The 24781-nt window shown below is 45.2% G+C and overlaps 2 protein-coding genes across 2 annotated transcripts in view; one reads left to right on the plus strand and one right to left on the minus strand.

The window, feature by feature from the left end:
* Window positions 1-2879: 2879 nt before the first annotated feature.
* On the minus strand, window positions 2880-7963 carry EFCAB9 (EF-hand calcium binding domain 9). Its single transcript, XM_014850858.3, has 4 exons — window positions 7550-7963; window positions 4905-5053; window positions 3920-4096; window positions 2880-3208 (listed from the first exon to the last, which is right to left on the minus strand). The coding sequence occupies exons 1-4, from the start codon at window positions 7812-7814 to the stop codon at window positions 3020-3022; spliced, it is 780 nt and encodes a 259-aa protein (XP_014706344.1). The 5' UTR covers window positions 7815-7963; the 3' UTR covers window positions 2880-3019.
* Window positions 7964-21948: 13985 nt separating this feature from the next.
* STK10 (serine/threonine kinase 10) overlaps window positions 21949-24781 on the plus strand; it is a 105858-nt gene continuing 103025 nt past the window's right edge. Inside the window, exon 1 of the mRNA XM_044777670.2 lies at window positions 21949-22385. Coding sequence (XP_044633605.1) covers window positions 22230-22385 — 156 coding nt within the window. The 5' untranslated portion in view covers window positions 21949-22229. The remainder of the gene's footprint in view (window positions 22386-24781) is intronic.

The raw sequence follows: 24781 nt of genomic DNA on the forward strand, positions 1-24781 counted from the left end.
TTCTAGTCTTTGTCTTGGGCATGAGGCATGTGGTGGTAATACATAAGAGCTGAGGACTAGTGGAAGAGAAGTGACTTTGCTCTGCTTAGTTAGCTTCCTCTCAAATTCTGTCGTCTTTGTAGGTGATACAGATTGTGGAGGACCCAGTGCCATGGCCCTGGGCCGAAACTGTCGTCATCTCTTCGGTCAAGCCTGCCATTCACCTCCCCTGCAAGTGCTCCTCTCCTGTTGCTTAGGCCCCTGAACAAACACACACATGGTGACCACGGAATTCCGATGTGACTATGGCATAGCAATAATGTAGAGTGTTGCTACTGTCCAGGAACGTCTCTAAATGTCCTTGGCTAAGCTCCACCCTTAAAAGCACAGTGGATTAACTCACTGTGGAAATAATGAAACTTCATTGAGCCATCTACACGCATACCTATGAACACACATTTTTTAAAATTTTAAGTCACATAATGTAATGGAGAAAAAAATGCCCCAAAGTGGACATTGATAGATGGTTTTCTTTGTTGTACTCTTAGTCCCAAAAGAGTGTCCCTTTACTGGTGCAATTGAGTTTTTAGTTTTTATACTAAGTTTCAGTTTGGGCTCATCACAGCTAAATGCTCAGTTTCCTGATTCCATTCCAGAACCACCTAGTTTATGAAAATGCTCTTAAAAGGAATTTTTCTAAGTCTAATAGTTGATTGTAATACCTTATATAGTCACCCTGATGATTTCCAGGGAGGAGGGGAAAACTACGCTACCTCCTCATTCCTGATACTTCAGTGATTAAATTAATATTTATTTAAAATTAATTTTAGGGGCTGGCCCCGTGGCCGAGTGGTTAAGTTCGCACGCTCCGCTGCAGGCGGTCAAGTGTTTCATTGGTTCGAATCCTGGGTGCAGACATGGCACTGCTCATCAAACCACGCTGAGGCAGCGTCCCACATGCCACAACTAGAAGGACCCACAACAAAGAATATACAACTATGTACTGGGGGGCTTTGGGGAGGAAAAGGGAAAAAAAAGGAAAATCTTTAAAAAAAAATAAATAAAATTAATTTTAAATAATTAAATAAACAATTTAAGACATTTAAATTCTAGTTTGAAATTGAGCCAAAATTAAAACCTACTCTACCTATTATCTTTGGCGATACCTCCTCCCTCCCTGTCCCCATTCTGAAACAAAAAAAGACATAGTATCTTCATTGCTTTAGAGACCAAGTCTGAAAAAACTGTACATGCCATGGTTACCCTTGATGTATCTCAGGAGTGTCCCCCTCAGAAAAGGGGAAAGAAAAGCCTTCCTAAGACCTCATTGTAGCCTCTCCTCCCAGAACTATGCCTGGATCCTAAGGCTGTCTGTTAGCAAGAGCCATCTCGGCTGTCAGAAGAGAGGCAGAAACCCATCCCGAGATAAGCTGGTGGCGAGGCCGTTTGAAACAATGGCTAATCTCCAGCTGTCATTTTGCAGCCAGACAGCAAGAGTCTCTCGGTACAGTACTCTGTGTAGGTGGAGTAGGTCTACGCTTGCTTGCTGGAGAGTATTGTCCTTGGAGAGTAACTGCAAACTTCCCCAAAGCTGGGGGAGAGAAGAGCATGGTTCTAAGGGAGGTGCTTTGCATCTTTCTGGTCTTCACAATCTGTCTTGAGAGAGAGACTGTTGTCCCCATGTGTAAACCAGAAATGAGAAGCCAGGTGACTTGGGGTTTTCTTTTGGCTTGCTTCATTCAGTTTTATAGTACCATTGTGGGGAAGAGAGAAAAGTTGTGGCTGCTGAACATTACTCATGCTCCTAAGTGTGTTATCAAAATCCCATGTCTATTAGAGTAAATATAGAGTGTTCATAGTAATTAACATGATTTCTGTTATTACAGGTTTGACTTAATGAATAACAATCTTAGGTAAGCATATTCTTGTCTGTTCCATGTTGACAAAGTGAGTTTTGATGATGATTAGATACCCTGGAACTCATTGAATGCCTTATGGTCAGTTATATTGCATAATGTATCCTTAAGAAATCCTTGGTTTATAGTAAATGAGCTGTATTTCTTTAATTGCCAGACTTGTTCCTCAGAAATTTGTGGTGCGATGTGGTAATTTACATTAAGCAGAAGGGATTTCTGAGCCAGTGAAATGCTAGCTTAAAACTTAAGCAGAATCTGCTAAAACTGAAGTGACTCACTCAGATCACTTGCTGTAAGCACGGGCGTCTGATTGACCTTGAATTGGAATCCAGTGAACCACATGTTCTTGGGTAAGGTTCTTAACCTCTCTAGACCTCAATTTCCTCATCTGTGAATTGAGGATAACAGCAATTCACAGGGTTCTGAGGATAAACAGTCATGCGTCTGCCTAACCCACAGCAAGGACTTACTATGTGGTAGCTCTCATCGTTAACATCACATACAGTCAAGGAGGGAGGGGTCACAAGTTCTCTGCTAGAAACGTTGTCAAGTAATTCAAGGCATTCATTATATGAGAATTAAAATTATGCAAAGGCATATAATAATTCCTTTATACTAGTAGATGTGGCACAGCTGCTCAAGCACCCAACTCGTCAGAGGGTCATTCAGGTTCTAGGAAGAACGCAGTCCCTAAAAGTCAGTTTCCCTTAAGGTAGAGGCACTTTACCGTTTGCCAGTTCGCGGTGTTTTGCATCCAGGTGATTTTAGCCTAAGGCTTGGGAGGATAGACTCTGAAAATATCGGACCACTAGTGACAAAGATCAGGGCAGCGTCACTGTCTTTCCCCTGCTTAGCTCCAGTGTTGGTGATTATTTGGAAGCGCAGGGACCCAGTGAACAGGGTTGATCTGAAAAGCAGCAGCAGCAGAACTGGGACGTGTTGACAAAGAGGAAGCGGTTACTTCACATGACATTAGTGTGAGTCAGCAGGTTATTAAAGTAAAGGACCTGCGGATCGAGGAGCACCCATTCGAACCCTTCACATGTAAAAGTCAATGTAAAGAGATCTACTTTGTTGTTCTAAATTTATTTTTAGACATGTTAACAGTTGTAATTACTTATATTCTACTTCCTGATCCATTTATTCCAAAAAGACGTGTTTGGGCTCATGTTAACTTGATGTGACCTTTTCTTTTTGAGCAGAACTTTGTCTTTGTCTTTGTCTTTCTCTTTCTCTTTCTCTGCTTTCTGCCTCTCTTGGTATTTGTCCATGGAGAACATAGTAAACAGCTTAAATTCCTTGTAATTAAGAAGCTTTTGTTGGGGGAAAAAAAAGAAAAATTATTTCAGGAAAGATTTGATACTTTATTTCAGATAACAGCAGGATTGTAATCATTTCTCATTTAAAAACTTGGAAACCTCAAGAGGCTCAGTAATTGGGACATAATTATGCTCTGATTGTAGTCTAGGAGCCAGGACAGAGAGTCGATTGTAGACTCTAAAGGACCCCGGGGTCACTTTCTTACTTCTGTGTCATGTCCAGACACTTCAGGCTGGCATCTGAGGTTCTTCACAGTGTGACCCGGCTTTGTCAGCCTTAGCTCCCACTGGCTTCCCCACATGGACTTCCTCTTTAGGCCAAATTCACTGTCTTCACCATAGCTGTTTTCTCCTAGAATTTTGCCCATGCGTTCCCATCATAGGATTTCTTCCTATTCAAATCTATGAACCCTTCCCCCAACACCAACTGCTGCCGTATCTCCGTCTCTAATCTAAACTTCTAGCCAGAATGTCCTTCTCTAAGCTTCTGTGACTTTGCATCCGTATTATATGATGTAGCACTTAGTTCTTCAGCCCTCTCTCTTCCACAGGCCTGTAAAGCTCTTCAGTCTTTCTGATCCCAGTGCCATGCCGCGAGCAGGTTTTCCCACCTCCTCCTCACCCGTCTCTACTGTAAGCAGTAGGACATTGTCCTCTGCCTTGGACAGAGAGGCTGCCAGGCCCCGCCCCAGGGTCTGCACTTACACGGTCACCAGTGATGTCAAAGTCATGGTAGAGCTCTCTGAGTTCCTGTCTCTTAATGTTGAAGAGAAAGTTGTACATATGGAAGTTGTCCGCACCAATTTTCAGCTCCCCATCTAGGTCCAGCAGCTCAAAAACGGGCCGGGAATGGCGGAAGATAAATTGTTCTTCCAGCTGGTTCTATGTTGAGAGAAATATGTAAGACAAGGAACAGTGTTGTCGGTGCTACTTTGTAAACTTGTTACAGAGGGACTTGGCTAGTCACTAGTCCATTCCCTGGAGACCGAAAAGCAAAAGGCAAATCACAGCAGCTCAGGGTCGAAAGGGCTGTGTGGTGAGTGTCTCAGGGCCTGCTTCAGCATCTACCTTCAGGGGAGCTTAGGCCGCCTGCAGTGAGCAGGTTGAGACAGAATTCTGCTCACTAGATTGCATTTCCTTACATTCACTGAAAATCTACTCGTGAAGCATCATGGCTCTGGTGAGAAAATGAGGAAGACACAAGGCTCCTTTCTTTAAGGAGTGGGAAATAGGTACATACACACCAGAAATGTGTACAAGGCAAGGTGGGAGACCAAAGAAGAGCGTTTCTCATCCCCATCATTCATCCCCTTCAGAAGGTTCTCTGAGAAAGGGATCATTGAGAGCCTGAGGCAAGGGAGACCCTCCAGCTAGGACAGGCAAGGCTGGGCGTCCACGGAGGACTTGACAGGGTGAGAGCTGTTCTTGAGAAAGAGGCAGTGGGGGTGGGCTGAGGGTGAATAGGGGCAGCCCGGGGGGGGGAAAGAGGCTGGGTAACTTGGAAATTCCTAGGTTACAGTTGGACCATTTAGGAACCAAAAGTGTCCCCCCCACCCCCATTTTTTTCTTCCTGTTTTGAGTGAAAGGAAGGAAAATGTGGATGCACTCTTAACTCAGTGCTCCCTTTAGCAAGATGGGGGCAGCAGCCAAGCCCTGCCTCCTCTGCCTCAGGTCCTGCCCTGTTACTTGCCTCTCGTGCCAGCAGTATGCAGACCAGCATGTAGAACTGGTCAAAACCAATCTCACCCATCGCACTCCAGTCCAGCATGTTAAACACAATGTTGATCTGTCTCCGTGTCAAGGTAGTCACATGGTGAAGGAAGTGATAGAACAGCACATCTGTTAAGGTGGGGAGATGAGGAGGTTGGTTATTCTGGAACAGTTGCAAAGTGCAAACAGCTGGGAGCCACTTAAGTGGTAGCAATGTTGGAAGTTTGTCGACCTGGGAATAGTAATGATACTATTTTGTTTCTGGCTTTGCCACTACACCTTCCACAGTTCACAAACCTTCATTGCCCGTGAGCTGTGTTGAAAAGCACTGTGCCCAGGATGTGGAGAATGGGATAATGGATGGGGCTTGCTTCCCAACCCCAGCTCACACGCACGACAGAGCCGGCGGATGTGTCTGTGCCACCAACTGAAGGCACAGAGCGCTCCTCGTCCGGGGCGGGGGGGGGGCAGAGCTGAAGCCTCACTGGGGACCCAGGACAATTTCTTGGAGAAGCCGACATTTCCCCTGGGCCTTTCACTTGAGGAGATAGTTAAAACAAGAGAAATTTAAAAATCATTCCTCCTCCATAAAAGTATCACTGGCCCTCGTGCTTGTACCAAGCCAGTGCGTTTGGCTGCGGGGTAAGGAACGGTCGTTACTGAGCGCCTTGGAGTTGGGCCATTCAAATGTCACGTCTCCTCGAACCCCGACAGCCCGACAGGGAAAGCGATTTCACGCCCTTACTGTAAGCCTCAGATAGTAACCGTCCATTGCAGTGTTTCTCAGACTAATGGACATACCAGTCACTTGAGGGTCTTGTAAAAATACAGATTGTGAGTCAGGAAACCTGGGTGGACTGAGTCTGCATTTCCAGCAAGCTCCTAGGCGACGTGGCTGCTGCTGGTCTGCGGACCACCCTTGGAGCGGCAGAGCTGGGATACGGACGCGGTCCGTCTGACTCCACAGTCTTGCTCTTCCCACGGTGAAGCCGTATCTTTTGTGCATTAGTCAACGCATATTCAATCATATTCAATCAGAGGAACAAATACTCTAAAGAACTGGGAAGATTTTTGCCTGGAATCCCACTCACTACTCACCCATCCTAGGGAGTAGAAGATGAAAGAAACAGACACGGTGGTGCGTCTGTACAGTGGCAGGCGGCTGTACAGCTTGTGTACACAAATTGCCACGGTAGCACAAGGATTTGCAGGTGTGACTTTGTCTGTATGTGGTTGTCCCCTGCCATGGATCACAGAAACCGCCTCCTCTGCTGAATAGATAAAGCCTATTGATGTAGTCTGGGGTCCCAACTGAAGCCGGCTACGAGCACAGGGAACCAGTTGTCACAGTGTTGTGATTTGGGGGGGTCTGAAGGTCTCTTCATGCTCCTTCCCCACGGGGCATGAGCACCTGGGAACAACACACTACTTATATATGCAGTGGCGTTTGTGTAGTTGCTCCCTGAGAAGTGTTTTGATGTAGGACTTAGTAGCTACGTGATGAACACTGGCCCTGGCTCACTCGAGTCTCGAAGGCCGTAAGTCCCTACCTCCCACGAAGGCAAAACTTAAGGCCATGGCTTCCCTCTTTCAGGTCACTCTCCAGTCCCTTGGGGAGCAGCAGACATGAGCGTGACCACCCCTAGGGCGTTGCACCATCAGGGAGCAATGAGTTTCCAGGAGATGGGCTCTTCTCAGCGGACATTCCGGGAGACTGAGAGTGTGGGTTTGGAGTCAGCCCTGGGTCTCAGTCCCAGCTCTCCTGTTTACAGCAAGGGGCCCTACAGCTGCCTTACCAGGGCTGGGTTGTTGCGAAGATCTGGATTGTGTGTAAATCTATACATAAAGAGAGAAACTGAGGCAAGAAATTATGAGAAAAGGAAGGTGTCTTTAAAGATTGCATGAACTCTTTAAAAATCTTTATGGAAGAAACCCCTTCTTCACCAATGAGGTTTCTCTCTCTCAGGTCACAACAAATGCATCGGACACCTTATCTAGAGTCAGTCCTAAAAGGACCTCAGGTGTGTCCACTGTCTTCAGTTAGTCTGTGCACTCGGAGCAGGGGCGAGACCGTCAGCATGTTCGGTCACTCACTAGGACCGAGAATTAGAAGGGATCTTGCAGGTCCTCTGATTCAAACCTCCCACTGGACAGATGGCAAGTCGTGCTGAGGGGGCCTGGAGGGTTAATGCCTGAATGGGGCCCAGCCCCCAGGAATAATGAGGATAATAACACATACTGATTAAGTCCTTATGATGTGCCAGGCACTGTGCTAAACGTTTTCCATACGTTATCTTACTTATCTTTTTTTCCCAACTATGACATGGAATCCATTATTAGAAGCCTCATTTACAGATGAGGAAAATGAGACTTAAAAAGTGTGATGACGTGTCCTCCGAACCAGCCAGGAGTCACGGGTGGAGCCGGGGTTAAACCCCAGAGCCCGCAGTTTGATCCTCCTCACTAACTGCCACCGGGCTCTAGTCTCAGTTGGCAGGTTCTCTCTGTGCTTCATTTAGAAGATAAATATTTGTTAACAGAATAGTTCCTGGTTCTGCAAGTTTTCCTGCACATTAGTTAAAAACCAGGGAACGACCCAGAGGACCCGTTTCTGAAAGTACTGACCATTCAGGGTGTTCTTGCGGTGCACATCCAGAAGGTGGAAGTAGTCCACCAGGGCCTTCACGTTCCTCACGGATAACAGGCAGTACAGTTTGTCCAGATAGAGGTACCACAGAAACGACCCTTCCTTCAGTTTCATCCTGGCGCTCTTTAAGCCGAAGGCTCTGGCAGCCTGAAGTCGAAGAGAGAATTCTGCCTCGGAACTAGAATGTTGGAAGAGAGAAGCTCTGATAGCAAAGATCTTAAAACATGGCGGGAAACAGTCCATCAAAGGTGAAATTGCTTGCTCCCAGCTCTCCAGCCTTACTGTGGGTATTTATTGTCCTAAATCTCTTGTTACTTTGATGACGCCTCTGTTGCTGAAGTCAGCTGGTTCTCAGCTGAAATCACAGACTGTTTAGAATGAGCACGAGAACAGTCTCTCGTTACACATATGAAACCGGTGCTACATGGCCAAAGTGGTTCTCCAAGGAGTATTTATAGCCGAAATGCATTTATTACAAAACAAGAGAAAGTGAAAAATACATGAAAAAGTCCGAAAATAACCTAGAATAAGTACAGCTAAGTAAAACCAAAGAGAAGGAATTTTTTAAAGACCAAAGTGCAAATCAGTGAACCAGAAAACAAGGCAGTATACTCAGTAGTATAATCAGGGCCTTCTTCTCTTTTATATTCTTTATAATGGAAAATTTCAAACATCTCCAAAAGTAGAGGGATTCAGATAAGAAACCCACATGTGATCATCACCAGCTTCAACGATGATCAGCTCAGGGCCTGTGTTGTTTCGTCTATAGTAGCCCCACCCCCACCATCACAGGGTTATTGTGAAGAAGATCTCAGACGTGATTCTTATCTGGAAATATTTGAATACGTATTTCAAAGAGAGAGTGACCTTTTTTTTAACGTAACCACATACTGTTATTATACCTAAAAATAAACAACATTCCTTAATATCATCACATATCTAGTTAGCATTCAAATTTCCCTAATTGTTTCTTCAAACTTTTAATAAATAATTTATTCGAGTCAGGAACCCAACCAGATCTCTGTTTGACATTTAGACCGTTTCTTAAAGCTCTTTAGGTTCCCTCTTTCTATCTATCGTCTTGCATTTTATTTGTTGAGGAATCCAGATTGCTGTGTAGAGGGAAACATTCTGGTTTTTGCGGACTTTATGTCCAGTGTGTTAACATGTTCCTCTGTCTCCTCTGTTTTCTGTAACGTTATAGTTAGATCTAGAGCGAAAGCTGGTTTTAGGAAAAGACCAGGTTTCCACAAGTGTGATAAGGAGAAAAAAAGATTTTAAAGATTAAGAATGAGAAAGGAAACAACTCTTGATATGGAAGAGGTTAAAATACAGAGAGGAATCCTATACACAACTATGCCAATCATTTGAAAATCTGAATTAGCCCTGTCCAGTAAATATATGGGCCACAAATACAGCACATGTGTAATTTAAAATTTTCTAGTAGCCACATTTTTAAAGAAATAAAAATAAGTGAAATTAGTTTTGATAACATTTAACCCAATATGTCTGAAATATTATCATTTCAGCTTGTAATCAATATATTTTTTAAATGAATTATTTTATAATCCTTTTTTCCTAGCTTTCTTGAGGTATAATTGACGTATAACATTGTATAAGTTTAAGGTGTACACCGTGATGATTTGATAGACGAATATATCGTGAAATGATTACCACAGTAAGTTAACACATCCATCACCTCACATAATTACTTTTGTTTTTGTGATGAGAACTTTGGCAATCTACTCTTTTAGCAGCTTTCGAGTACATACGCAATACAGCGTTGCTAACTACGGGCACCATGCTGTGCGTCACACGCCCAGAACTCACTCATCTCATAACTGGAAGTGTGTGCCCTCTGAGCACCTTCACCCGGTCCCCTCCCTCCCTGCCTCTGGCAACCACCAATGTCCTCTGTTCCTATGAGTTCAGTTTGTTTTAGATTCCACATATAAGTGAGATCGTATAACCCTTTTTTAATACTAACTCTTTGAAATCCAGTGTGGAAGATTTTCCACTTCCGGCACATCTCAATGTGGACTAGTTATATCCTGAGTGCTTAATAACCACATAGGGCTAGTGGCTGCCATACTGGACAGCACAGATTCAAGATAAATAGAATAATTCTTTTAGGGAAATTGACTCATGAAGGAGTTAGAAACCCGAATCAACCAATAACCAGAAAGTAATCAATGATGAAATGCTTAGAAAAGATACCTGGCTCAGATGGTTTTATGGAGAAGTTTCTCAAAACCATCAGGAAAAAAATAATTTCTACGTTATATAAACTGTTTCAAAGCAGTTTGGGGGGGCTGGCCCAATGGCGCAGTGGTTAAGTTCTCATGTTCCACTTTGGCAGCAAGAGGTTTGCTGGTTTGGATCCCGGGTGCAGAGATATGCACTGCTTGTCAAGCCATGCTGTGTTAGGTGTCCCACGTATAAAGGAGAGGAAGATGGGCACGGATGTTAGCTCAGGGCCAGCCTTCCTCAGCAAAAAGAGGAGGATTGGTGGCAGATGTTAGCTCAGGGCTAATCTTCCTCAAAAAAAAAAAAAACGTCAAAGCAGTTCTGATTTTAGTAATGTAATAGGCTGAGTTACGTGGATAAACTTCCTCACTAACAACTGATTTTAGGGATAAAGTCATCTGCAGCACTGAAGAGCTGGAGAAGGAGTCAGGCAGGCACCTAGGGGAGTAACTTTGGTTTTATTGAAAGGCGGGGGTTGAGGGGGTACAAAAGAAAGCCCCACAGTAAAAGTGGGGAGTCTAACAGAAGCCTCACCATTTGAAGAGCTGGGACGTCAAGGTGCTACACCCTCAGTGTAAGGAGAAACCAAAAGCACACCCCTCCACCCTTTGTCCAAGAGACTGGAAGGAATGTTGCTATGGCACTGAGCAGAGCAGCAAGAGGAATGACAGTCTCTGAGAACGTATAACCAGAGAGAGCTCCCTTCATGTCTGCCACCCAAATTCACATCATGAGCATGGTCCAAAAAGCTCAAGCCCTGAATAGAAAAAAGTAAACCCAGGCACCTAGCAAAGTAAACACGTATCCTTTCCAGAGCATCACACCTCTAGGGCTCAGTGAAGTCCCAGAAATAATTTTCCTAGGAAAACACGCAAGGCAAAATGCACCATGAGCAAGAAGCAGCAGAAACAACAGACAACAGAACCAGAACTGTAAACACTTCACATATTAGAATTACCGGACACAGATTATGATGTAATTATGCTTACTTTTTTTTCTTTTTTTTGGTGAGGAAGATTGGCCCTGAGCTAACATCTATTGCCAATCTTCCTCTTTTTGCTTGAGGAAGATTGTTGCTGAGCTAAAATCTGTGCCAATACTTCTCCTCTATTTTGTATGTGGGACGCTGCCACAGCATGGCTTGATGAGCAGTGTGTAGGTCCACGCCCGGGATCCGAACCTGTGACCCCCAGGCTGCCGAAGTGGAGTGTGTGAACTTAACCACTATGCCACCAGGCCAGCCCCTGCTTACTATTTTTTAAAGTAATAAAAAGTTTAAAACGACTGCAGGCAATAGGATTCTATAAAAAATAAAAGATTTGAAAAAATTTCATTTATAAAAATGAAGATACAATAATTGAAATTAAAAACTCAATGGATGGGTTTAATAGAAGAGTAGACAAAGATCAAGTGGGCAAGTCAATAGAAAAACTGTAAAATGCTACGCAAGAGAAAAGAGATGGGAACTATGGAAGATTAGGAAGCAGGAAGGACAGAGTAAGAAAGCCTGAGCTACATGTAATTGGAATTCCAGAGAGAGAAGAAAAAGATAGTAAAAGTAGAGGAAAATGTGAAGATATAATAGCTGAGAATTTTCCAAAACCGAGGAAAAACACCCTCCACAGAGTGCAGTCATCATCATCATCAAAGTGAGCAGTGCGTAACTACGTGCTGAGCACTGTTCCAAGTCTATCAGCGTATTAACTGATTTAGTCTTCACAACAATCCTGTGAGGGAGAGACTACGATACCTATTTTACAGATTAGGAAACAGGTTCACAGAAGTTTAGTAACTTTCCCAAAGTCACTAAGCTAATTAATGGTGGAATTAGGATACGAACCTAGATATTTTGGCAACAACCACTGCTGCTTAATAGCCATGCTATATTGCCTCTCAGAAGCCTGAACTTCTAAGTAGTTGAAATAAGAAGAAATACATATGTGTACACATGAGAGCAAAACTGCAGTTTACCAAAGACAGAGAGAGGATTTCGTGTGTGTGTGTGCGTGTGTGTGAGGAATATTGGCCCTCAGCTAACATCTGTTGCCAATCTTCCTCTTTTTGCTTGAGGAAGATTCTCCCTGAGCTAACGCCCACGCCAATATTCCTCCGTTGTTATGTGAGACACTGCTACAGTGTGGCTTGATGAGCGGTGCTAGGTCCACACCCAGGATCTGAACCTGTGAACCCTGGGCCACTGAAGCAGAGTGTACGAACTTAACCTTACGGCACTGGGCTGGCCCCAAGAAAGACAGGATTTTAAAGGCAATCAGAGAAGAAAGATTATCTTCAAAGGAATGATGATTAGATTAACAATTTTTTTTTTTCACGACATGGAAACCAAAACATAGTAGAATAATATCTCTGTGATCTCTGTGTGTAAAAACCATCACAGCCAAGCTAAAATTATCTACGCAGTAAAATTATCTTTCAAGAATGGAGACATTTCTCAGAAAGTTAAATACAGAATTACAATATCGGCTGAACAATTCTACCCCTAGATATATATCCAAAAGAACTGAAAACAAATATTCAAACAAATTCTTGCACCAGATGTTCCTGGCAGCACTATTCACAACAGCCAAAAGGTGGAAACGACCCAAATGTCTATCAACTGATTAACCTACAAATAAAATGGAGTACGTCCACACAGTGGACTGTTATCCAGCCATAAAAGGGAATGATACCTGCCACAATGCGGATGAAGTTTGTAAACATTATGCTAAGGGAAAGAAGCCAGAAGATCACATACTGTGTGATTCCATTTATATGAAATATCCAGAATGGGCAAATTCACAGAGACATGAGGCGCATCAGCCATTGCCAGGGGCTGGGGGCGGGAGGTAATGGGAAGTACTGTTTAATGGATACAGGGGTTCCCATTGGGGTGATGAAAATGTTTTGGAACTCGATAGAGGTGACAGTTGAACAACATTGTGAATGTACCAAATGCCACCAAACTGTATGCTTTAAAATGAGCAATTTTGTTATGTGAATTTCACCTTAATTTTAAAAAGAGAATGAGAAGGAAAATCAAACCTGAACTTGATCAACTTACAGAAAATATAAATCAAGGAAAGAGAGAGGACAGCAGAGGTCCTTGTTAAATGACACTAGGGGGATGCAATCAGCAAAACCCAGACTGTGGGAAGCTCTAAAGAAAACGACTCCACTTCTTCAATAAAAATTTACAAGAAAAGAAAAAGAGATGTTGGGCTTCTTATTTGGACTTGAATTCGAGTGGATTGTGTATTAAAAAGCCGACAAAAACAAGCAACTCACCAAGAAGCATGAGATGATGGAGGAATTTGAACACTGGCTGTCACATTAGGTGTGGTAACGGATGTGTGTGTTGTTTAAAAAGATAAAATGATATGATGTTGGGGATTTGCTTCAAAAAAAATCCAGGCCCAGGGGTGATGATGTATCTATAACAGAATTGTCCATAAGTGAACTGACTGATCTGACGTGGGTACACAGGGGTACCTTATACTATTATTTCTATTTTGAATATGTTTGAAATATTCTATAGTAAAAAGAAAAAAAAAAGAAAAATTAGGATGAAATAAAAATGTATTCAGACAAAAACAAACAAACAAGAATGATCACCAGCAGACCTTCCCAAAGGAAATTCTAAAGGATGAAGTTACAGTAGTTAGAGAATGATCCCAGAGAGAAAATCCGAGATGGAAGACAGAATAAAGAGCAACAAAGTAGAAAAAATGTGTGGGTAAATCCAAGTAAACATTGATGGGGTGAAATAATAACAAGGTCATAGGGAGTTTAAACATCAAATTTAAATGCAATACAATTATGACATAAGGTGGGAACTAGGAAAATGAAATTAAAATGTTTTAAGTTCCTTTTATTATCTAAGAGGATGATAAAGGCATAAAGTCTAGATGTTGATAATTTAAGATTATATTTTCTAGGATAATCACTAAAAGAACAAACAGAATATAAAATTCCAAATATAGTACAAGGATAATGGGATAACAACAACAATAGCACTAACAATCCAAAGGGGGGAATGTGACGAATAGAGAGTAACAGGTAAGAGAGTATTCAACCTGTGTATATTTGCAATTATATTAAATGTAAATGGACTCGAGTTGAAAGCAAAGATGATAGCACTAAATGAAAAACTATATGTTTACAAAAAACACATCTCCAACCCAAATATACAGAAAGGTTAAAAGTAAAAGAATGGAATGAGATAAAAGAAAGTATACACTAACCCACAGAAAGTATAACTACCCATCTCTCAATAACTGGTAGATTAAGCAGAGAAAAACCAATAAAGATTTAGAATATTTGAATGATATGGTTAACAACTGACCTAATGGACATATATACAAAACTATGCAACACTTGCAGAATATAAATATTATTTTCAATAGCTTATGGAATACATACAGAAATTGATGTTATACTGGGGCATAAAGCAAATGTTGGCAAATGTCAAAGACTCAAGTTGTATAATACACATTCTTTGCCCACTAATAAGCTAGAACTCAATTACAAAGACAATTAGAAAGCCTCATGTTTGTAAATTTTAAAATATACTTTTACATAACCCATGAATCAAAGAAGAAATCATTATGGAAATTAGAAAATATTTTAAGCTAAATAAGAAAAATACTGTATATCAAAATGGGATGCAGCCAAAGCAATATTTTGAGGAAAATTTATAGCCCTAAAATATGACTATTAAAAGAAAAGCTGAAATTAATTAATATTCATCTTATCTCAAAGAATTAGGCAGAACAGCAAAATAAATGCAAAGAAAGTAGTAAAGAGGAGAGATACATTAATACAATAGAAAATAAACATATGATAAGTAGAATCAGTAAAGTAAAATTTGGTTGTCTTGAAAAGGGCACTACATAATAGTCAAGAAATCTGGCATGTTTGACAAAAAAGAGAAAAGACAAAAATTACCAACATCAGAAATGAAAAACTGGATATATCTACAAATGCTACACATTAAAAAGATGAGCATATTATAAAAAAACTTTATGCCAATCAACTTGATATTTTTGGATAAAGTGAGAAACTGTATAGAAAAATGAAACATACCAAGGTTTTCTTTTATTTCCGTAACCATTAATAAAATTTAATTAATAGTAAAGAACATAAATCTTCACACAAGGAACTCTGGGCTCAAGTAACTTCACTGGTAAATTCTAGCTGATATTCAAGAGAAAAATAATGTCAATCTTGCTAAATTCTTACAGATATTGATAAAGAGGGAAAACCCTCTAACTAATTTTTTGAGTCACATAAGCTTGATACCAGCACACGGCAAGGTCAGTATAGGCAAGGAAAGTTACAGATCTGTCTCACTCATGCAAAAATAATAAATAAATGCAAAAATCCTAAATAAAACATTAGCAAACTAAATCCATACACACCAAAACAGAAAATTAACACCAGTAAGTGAATTCTTCAGGCACAGAATAATAATCCCGTATAGAAATACAGAAATTCAGGAAGGAATGAAGAGTATCAGGAATTGAAAATGTGTGAGTAAATCTAAATGAATATTAACTGTATACAACACTAAAAAGAACGTCACGTGAGGAAGCGACTGCAGGTGCCCTCAGCACTCACACGGAGCCACATAGGGAGAGGTCCATTGCTGCTGGGGGCAGGGAGATAAAAGATGTGCTGTTTAACCGTATTTTCCCAGTGTGTCAGTTAGGGTGAGTACTGCCAACTACTGTAACAAGCGGCTCCCCAGATAGCAGAACTAATCCTCGTTTCCTGTGCCGGGGTAATCAGTAACCTTCAACACCATGGTGCTCCGCCAGCCTGAGTTCCCAAGTGACGACCCAAAAAGATAGACGATCTTGTTGTTGTTCCCGTCTCCCAGCAGCATAGAGCTTTTGCTTTGAAGCCTTTTGCTTTTGCTGCTTCTGGGGAAGTCGATGAGGCCTTCCTCTGATTTCCTGGCAGCCACTGGCCACCTGCTTTACTCCTGCATCAGCAAGAGCTGGTACTGTCCAGTCTGCTGCCCTGCCCCCAGGGGACCTGCGGGAAGGAGCTGATGAATGCGTGTGGTCACCCCTTGTATCTGGGAAGTCCAGGTATTCCACACTGACATGGTAGCCCAAACTTTCCCTTTAACTATTTCCTAACACTTTTACTTGCTTTCTTCTCCACCACCTGTACGGTGACCACAATTTTTAGCCATGTTCTGCCAAAGGTGAAATGCTTGGTGTGCCACTTCTCTCCTTGCAGGAGACTGTTCATTTTTAGAATTTGATTACTTGGTTGCCTTGTGACCTCAGTTCTCTGATATGCTCAAGAAAAGTTATAATTTTGTAGGTGATCCATCTTTTTTTCTCACTAAGATAGATGTGACATTCTTTGTACTTCTTTTTTTTTTTTTTTTGAGGAAGATTAGCCCTGAGCTAACTACTGCCAATCCTCCTCTTTTCACTAAGGAAGCCTGGCCCTGAGCTAACATCCGTGCCCATCTTCCTCTACTTTATATCTGGGACGCCTACCACAGCATGGCTTACCAAGTGGTGCCATGTCTGCATCCGGGATCCAAACCGGTGAACCCTAGGCCGCGGAAGCGGACTGTGCGCACTTACCCGCTGCACCACGGGGCCAGCCCCTGTAGCTTTCTTTACAGGGAGTAAGAAATCAATCTTTGTTGTGTTAAGCTACCAAGACATTGAGGGTTTTTTTTTTTTGCAGCATGACGTGGCTTATCCAGACCAATACAGTGGTTTTTATTTGCATTTCTCTGATAACTAATGATGCTGAGCATGTTTACATGTGCATATTTGCCATCTGTATAACTGTCCATTCTGTTTCAAGACAGTGGCACAGATATGATGTGAGGGCAGACATCTCCTCTCATAGACCTGAAAGACACTTCCCCAAGCAGCCATAGTATCATTTCATGGAAAATTGTATTCGGAGACCACAGTCTGTGATCAGATTCATTTCTTAGCCTGTGAGACTCTTGGCTCTCTGTCTGATTTCATAGCCTCTTTCCCTAAACTCTGTACTAGGGTTTGTCAAATGTCTTGAGGGCAAAATCCTAGAATAAGACACCACTACATACTCACTAAAATGGCTACAATGAAAAGACTGACGATGTCAATGTGATTGGAGCAACATCGTTTGTGGGAATGTAAAGCGATACAATCACTTTGCAAAATACTTGGACAGTTTCTTATCAAGTTAACCATATACTTAGCACATGATCCAGCAATTGCACTCCTAGGTGCACCCAAGAAAAATGAAAATATATATCCAGGGAAAGACTTGTACAGGAATATTCCTAACAGCTTTGTTCATAATAACTGAAGACTGGAAACAACTCAAACGTCCGTCAATAGCTGAATGGATAAACAAATTATGGTATATCCATACAATGGAGTACCACTCAGCAATAAAAATGAAAGAACCTCGAATACACGCAACGACATGATGAATCTGAAAAACATTATGCTGAGTAAAAAGAAGCCAGACTTAACAGGGCGTATGCCATATGCCATGTACATGATAAACTGGGAAAGACGATTCCAATATGGTGACAGAAAATAGATCAGTGGTTGCCTGGGGCGGGACGTGTGAATGGGAATTGACTTGTGAAGAAGCATAAGTGATCTTCTGAGACGATGGAAAAGTTCCATACCTTGACTATGGGGAGAGTTACATGGGTGTATACATTTGTCAAAACTCACTGAGGGGCCCGCCCAGTGGCACAGCAGTTAAGTTTGCACGTTCCACTTCTCAGCGGCCTGGGTTTTGCCAGTTCAGATCCCGGGTGCGGACATGGCACTGTGTGGCAAGCCATGCTGTGGTAGGCATCCCAGATATAAAGTAGAGGAAGATGGGCACGGATGTTAGCTCAGGGCCAGGCTTCCTCAGCAAAAAGAGGGGGATTGGCAGTAGTTAGCTCAGGGCTAATCTTCCTAAAAAAGAAAAAAAAAAGCTCATTGAGCTTTATGCTTAAAATGGGTGCATTTTTATTGAATGTAAATTAAACCTCAATAAAGGTGATTTTTTTTAAATAAAAAATAAGACCAAAAATAGATCCAATTCCTTCAGTATTAAGCATTTTTGCTCAACAGGAGATAATTTGCAAAGTTAACAGATGAATGATAGATTAGGGAAGACATTGGCAATGTCTAAACCCAATAAGAAACCATTACAAAAAAGTCCTACAATCAAAAAGTAAGACAGGAAATCTAATAGAAAAATGGGCAAAGAATACGAACCAGCAATTCCAAGAACTTGATATGCAAACATCTAACTAACTTATGAAGACATGCTCAAACTCGCTAGTAACTGGAAATTTACAGATTAAAAACTATGATATATATCAATCTTACAAGGAACAGATAATTCCATCTTAAATTATTCCATAAAATAGAAAAAAAGAACAAAAAATGTCCAGTTCATTTTATGAGCTAATGTATCTTGGTTTTAAAATCAGATAAAGTCAGCACAAGAAGAGACAAATATAGGCCCATTTGATGTGTGGACATAGATATGAAAATCCTAGGTGTAAGATTTGCCAAAGCCAACAGTCTAAGTATGAATATATAAATATATGAGCAAGAGGCAACTGAATGTAGCAGTTATGCAAACAGATGCAGAGACTCTGGCATGAGACTACTTTGGTTCTAATCCCAGCTCTGCCATTTATTAGCTGTGTGACCTTGGGAAAGTTACTTAGCCTCTCTGAAGGGAGATGAAGTATTTACTTTCCAGGAATACAAAAATATTTCAATCAATGCAATTCACCATGTTTATAGGCTAGAGGAGAAAAACCACACGATCAATTACACAATGAACTTATGATAAATGCAGAAAAACATCTGATAAAGTTCTATATCTATGATCAAAGCTATTAGCACATTAGGAATAGCAGGAAACTTCTTTTTGTGAAAAGCTCATTTGCCCCAATCCTGTTGTAAACATCATACTTAGAGGAGAAACTTTACATTCCTTTCCATTAAATATTGGACCAAGACGAGAATTCCTATTTTCACTGTTACTGTTTAACACAAAACTAGAGATCATAGCAAATGCTGTAGGAAAGGAAAAGAAATAAGAACTGTAAGCAGAAGCTGTGCAAAGCCCTGTACCATCTCTCAGTTAAGGGGTGTTCTCTTGGCCCTCAGCAGGGCAGGGGAAGTGCTGCCCCAGGCAGCAGCCCTTGGCCAGACAGATGGGGCTTAGAGGAAACATTCCCCAGGTCCTTGCCTCTCCGTGGGCTGACTCCGAAGCGTGTTGCATCCGCATCCCCAGCATTCCCCAGGGGACTGAGCCCCAGTTGGTCACAGCAGTAATCAGCTCCAAGGTGCAGCACTCACTGGCTTCTTCCCTCTTCTGTCTTGACCCCCCACTCCCTCCTGGTGCCTCCTGCCACCACCTCCAAAATACACTACTTGCTCTCAGATCCTTGTCTCAGGGCCGCATCTGGGGGAACCCAACCTGAGAATACTGTCACATGCTTTTTCTGTGACTCCTGAGACTGCGATTTTCTTCCTCGCTTTGTCGGTGCAGTGTCTCACAGTGACAGCTTTTCAGATGTGGAACCCTTCTTGTATTCCTGGGTAAACCTTTCTGGGTCATGATGTTGGTATTCACCTCTGGTTTCATCTCGCTAGGATTTATTTATTTTTTCCTCATCTATTTCATAAGTGAGAGTAATCTGCAATGTTCCTTTTCTATGCTTATCTAGTTGTAGTAAAACTCATCTCATAAAATGGGTTGAGTAGATTTTCTTTTTTTTCTGTCTTCTTAAAGAATTTATATAAAGGGAGAAATTATTTGTAACGCCACATAGACCTGATGTCTTTCAGTGGGGGAGACTTGATTATGGATTCATTTCTTTATTGGGTATTAGTTTATTTAGGCTTTTTCTTTCTTTCTTTTTTGAGGGAGATTACCCCTGAGCTAACATCTGCCACCAATCTCCTCTTTTTGCTGAGGAAGATTGGCCCTGAGCTAACACCTTTGCCCATCTTCCTCTGCTTTATACTTGGGACGCCTGCCACAGCATGGCTTGACAAGCGGTGCCATGTCCGCACCCGGGATCCAAAGTGGCGAACCCTGGGCGGCAGAAGCGGAAGGTGTGCACTTAACTGCTGTGCCACCGGGATGGCTTTTTATTTCTTACTGAAATTATCTGTATCTTTTACAGATTATTTATCGTTTATATATTTATATATCATTTATATTTTCTTCTAGATGATTACTCATTTCATGTACATTAAAATTGATTCAGATAAATTTGTTCCAAATATCATTTAATGATTTCGGAATCTCCACAGTACCTAATAGCATGCCCCTATTTTCATGGTCTCTGGTGACTATGTTTCCTCTCTCTGAGTCTTTTTTGTTGTCTTTGACCAGTCTTTTCTAAGTTATTTCAGAGAAGTCGCTTTGCTTTCTTGAACCTCTCTGGTTGGTTTCTGACAAATTTACCATTTACAGTTGGTTAATCCCCACTTCACGCCCAGCCCCTGGCGACCGTTAATCTACTTGCTGTCTCTGTGGATTTGCCTTTTCTAGACATTTCATATGAATGGAATCATCTAACGTGTGGTCTTGTGTGTCTGGCTTCTTTCACTCAACATGTTTTTGAGGGAACCTGCCCATTTTTGTTTCTCATTTCGTTGTTTCTGGAGCTATCACAGAGCCAGTCACAGAGTCCTGGGTGGCTTGGCGCCCGCCGGGGGACAAGCTGGGCCTCTCACCCCCAGACCTACAGCTTCGGGGAAATCAGAGCCCGCATCTCCCGTGGGGAAGCTTCCCCTTTGTCCCCCTACCCCCTTTGCAGAGCTGGTCACATGGACTGAAACTAATGAGAGGCCTGCCTTTCAGCGTGCCCTAGGCGGGTGACCGTGGGCTTCCTCAGCGAGAGAGAGTCTGTGCTGCATGTCCTCCTTTTAGTGATGAAGACCCTTCGCAATTTCCAGCGCTCAGTAAGCTGCAGGGACCTTTCAAACCGCTGGGCAACCCTTAGTCAGGGCACTCTCGGCGCGGATCACCACCCGCATCCCAGGCTTCTGGAACTGGCTTGGCAAAGAGCTGACAAACTTACAAAGAGCTACACTTGGTGTTGCACGCTGCTCAAGAACGGATGAGAACACTTCAGCACTGACGTTCTCGGCGGCGTGGGGCCTATCGGAGTGGACATTCGCTGAGGCTCGAATTGATTTTCAGGGAGAGTTGCCATAATATGCTTTGCAGGCTGCCGACCCGCCAGCACTCTCCATTTGGAACCCACCTAGTAGATTCAGAAAAAAGTGTCACTGTGTCCCGGACGCAGGCAGCAACAGCGGCAGCCAAGCGAGCCGAACGGCCCGGATCACGGGGGTCAAACGAGACCAGTTCTATCTGTAGTGAGCTCGTTTTTTTTAAATTGGGAAATTAAAGAATAAGAAAGTTTTTGCTTAATTGAACATACATCTGAAGGTCCCTCATGAAGTATGTGATAAGTAAGTCCCAAGGGAGCTCTTTCTCCCAGCCCTGTGATGCTGGCCGGCTTGTGGGTCGCGGCGGGGGAGCCCCTGGAGGCAGGACTCGAGCGGGGACAGCCGGGCCTCGGGGAGCGAGCGCGGCCGCAGGGGCGCGGCGGGTCGGGCGCTAGGAGGCAGCAGCGCGCCGAGGAGCCGCGTGGGACCCGCCGGCAGGACGTGTGGCCGCGGCTCGCGCCCTGGCCCGCCAGGCGTCCCCGCTGTAGAGTGGGCGCGGGCCGGGCAACGTCGCGGGGGCGTCGGGCGGACCTGACGATGAAAACCGCTTCACCTTCTCGGCCCTCGGACAACAATCACGGGGCGCTCGCGAAAACCCAGCCCGCTTCCCCGCTCGCTCCCACAGGAATGTTGGGAGCCACGCGGCGCGGCGGGCCCCCCGGACCCGGGACGGCCCCGCCAAGGGGTCCCCCCAGCTCCCCAAAGCCCAGCCCACGGCTCGCGGGCGCGCGGCGCGCGGGGGACTACAGTTTCCAGAGTGCCCTGCGGCGCCGGGCGGGGCCGGGGAGCACCCGCAGCCAATTACGGGGTCTCCGGGCGCTGCCGGGGCGCGGCAGGTGGAGCCCGGCCGGTGGGCGGCGCGGGATCGGGTGGCCGGAACGCGTCCCGGGGCTCGCAGGCGGGGCGGGAGCGCGGCGCGGGCGGAGCCGGCATCGCAAGGCAGCCCCGGGCTCGGGACCGGGCGGGGGGCGGGGACCGCGCTCGCCTGCGCGGTTCCGGGTGCACGCAGCCCAGGGCGCACTTGACCGGAGTCGGGCTGCGGGGAAGCGCGGGTCTGCGGCGAACCCCCGAGCGCTGCGCCGTCCTCCGGGCCCTCCTCCTCGCGGCCGCCCGAGCCGGAGCCGGAGCCGGAGCCTGAGCCGGCGCCACCTCGCCCCCGGCTCGCGCGCCCCCGGCCATGGCTTTCGCCAATTTCCGCCGCATCCTGCGCCTGTCTACCTTCGAGAAGAGAAAGTCCCGCGAATATGAGCACGTCCGCCGGGACCTGGACCCCAACGAAGTGTGGGAGATCGTGGGCGAGCTGGGCGACGGCGCCTTCGGCAAGGTTTACAAGGTGAGGGCGCTGGGGCTGGGTGGCAGGGGCGCGTGGAGCGGCTCCGGAAGGAAGGGGCGCCGGCCGCGGTCAGCCCCGGCCCTGAACTCGGGGTTTCGGGCGCCTGTGCTGGTGACCCTTGTTCTTCGGGGGGACCCTCACTTAGCCCAGCTGAGTATCCGCGCACTGGGCGCCCCCTCTGGGCACGGCTGCTGCCCCCAGCTCAGTTTCTCAGCACTTCCTGTGCGCCCGGCACTGCGCTCGGCGCCGCAGGGGGAGACAAAGGGGCGCTGATGGGAGGTTAGCATCCGAGATGAGGCATCCGCCGTAAATCTGTGATAGTAGGTACACTTTCTAAGGGAGGCCACACAGACGCTCTGAGAATGCCGAGGCGATGGGGACAGAGAAACTTGGCTGCGTCTGGAACAGTTGGGACCGGTGGAGTTGGGGACACACCTGGAGATGAGCCAGAGACGGGAAGGAGGGAGGCTCTAGATGGGGTTCGTCTTGGAAGGTGGGCTGGGGCTGGCAGAGGCGGAGGCCGGGGCCTCGTGAGTCCCGCGCTTCGGGGGGTCAGATTTGATTCTGAGGGTGAGTCACAGCTGGGGAGTGTCCCAGTCTGCAGTCACCTCTCCCGGTGAGGAATAAGGAGGCAGAGAGCTTGTGTGGAGGGGTGGGTGGGGCAGAGCGGGATTCATTTTAGACACGTTTGCAGCAGGTCGTTGTCTGATTCCTGCCCCTGTGAACTAAATTCTGAGTTCCTGGGTGTACTGGGGACCCAAACACTAAGCGCTTGACTCCACCCTTTTCCTGATCTCTCCTTTCCCCCAAGAAACCCTTTACTGAGAGAGTCCCACATGCTAAGCTGCTGTATACCTCCAAGAGGGTGCCTGCTTACAAAGCCACTGTCCTCCTCCCAGGGGCTCCTGTAGAGTGTAGACCACTCTGACCCCAGGATTGCCCTCTTAGGAGGCCGGGCCGCAGGGAGGGCTTCTCTAGGCCCGCCTGGTCCGGACTTCCTCTCTCTGCCTTGAAAGTGGTCTAGAACCTGGTTACCAACGTGCGGTCCCTCGAGGAGCAGCATTAGCATCCCCTGGAGCTGGTTGGCAATGCAGAATCTCAGGCCCCAGCGCAGACGCACTAAGAGTCTGCATTTTAACAAGATCCCCAGGTGATTGCTAAGCACATCAGAGTTTGAGAAACACTGCTCCAGAGGCAATTTTGAGACCTGCCAGGTCCATCCGGGTGCCTGTTTTGTTACCTTGTACCACCTCCCCTCTGAGCGGCACTTCCTCTTGTAGGGTGCACTCCCCGCTGGGCAAAGGTCCTGTTGTTGGAGAGGTAGGCTCCGTGACACCCGCCGCGGGCCCTCCGGCTGCCTTGATTTGCTGCCCTTCTCCTCCTGAGGGTTCTGCCCCTGTGTGAGGGCAGCCAGCACATTCTTCCCTTGGCATATCTTTGCTTTACCCTTCTCAGAGCTGCATCTTAGCGGCACCTGGAAACCATCCTCAGGCTTGTGGCTTCCCATGGACACGCCACTGGTGTCCTTCCTTCCCAGGACAGCCTGCCCTCGAGATGTGCTCTGACCACCACGAGGGCAGCTGGACCCTAGATCAGCTCAGCACATCCTCTGCTTTCTCCAGAAGGTTCACTGTATGTTTTTAGTGCCTTCTGTTGGCTTCCTGAGGTTTTTTCTCTGTTAGGGGCTGGTTTTCAATTGCAGGCTTGTCCCCCTTGCCCAATGTATCCTGGCTTCATATGGTTAATTTTCTTTCAAACCTAAATGCTTAGGCTGGTAAGATTTCCCCCTGTCAGTTTCGGTTGTCATTTCCGCGTGCTTTCGCCCTATAAAACTCCCTGCTGCTCTGAAAGTTTCCTACAAGGGAGCTTATCTGATGCACAGGTTGTCTCCCTGTTCTCCAGAGCACGTGGACCCTATTTAAAGTGGGTCTAGTTCTCAAAGCTGTGGACTGCTCCACAGCTCCCCCACCCCCACCTCCGAACCCATGATTTTCTCATAATCAAGACAAGGGAAGACTAGACCAAGAGAGCTGGGTGATGGTTGTATACCCGGACAGTTTATCATGTTACCTGCCTGGCCTTTGCGTGTGGCCCTCTGCTCTAACCCAACCTCTTGTTACGCGGGACGCTGGGGCCCAGGCAGAGGGAGGGACTAGAACGCAGGGCTCAGGGCTTCAGTTAACAGTTTTCTTAGTTGCCAGCTGAGGAGGACCCATCCCTGTCACTCACACTCCCTACCCTGTTGAAGTGCCACTTCCTGAGCCCCTTGCAGCTAAGGCTGAAGCCGGTGTTGCTTTTCTAAAGGCTCTCTAGTCAGGGACCATAACTCCCTCCCGCTTTGTTGTTCCTGTGTGGCCTCTGAGGCAGCCCAGGCCAGAGTTCCAGCTAGGTTTTAT

Source organism: Equus asinus, chromosome 9 (genome assembly GCF_041296235.1).
Source record: "Equus asinus isolate D_3611 breed Donkey chromosome 9, EquAss-T2T_v2, whole genome shotgun sequence".
NCBI classification, from domain to species: domain Eukaryota; kingdom Metazoa; phylum Chordata; class Mammalia; order Perissodactyla; family Equidae; genus Equus; species Equus asinus.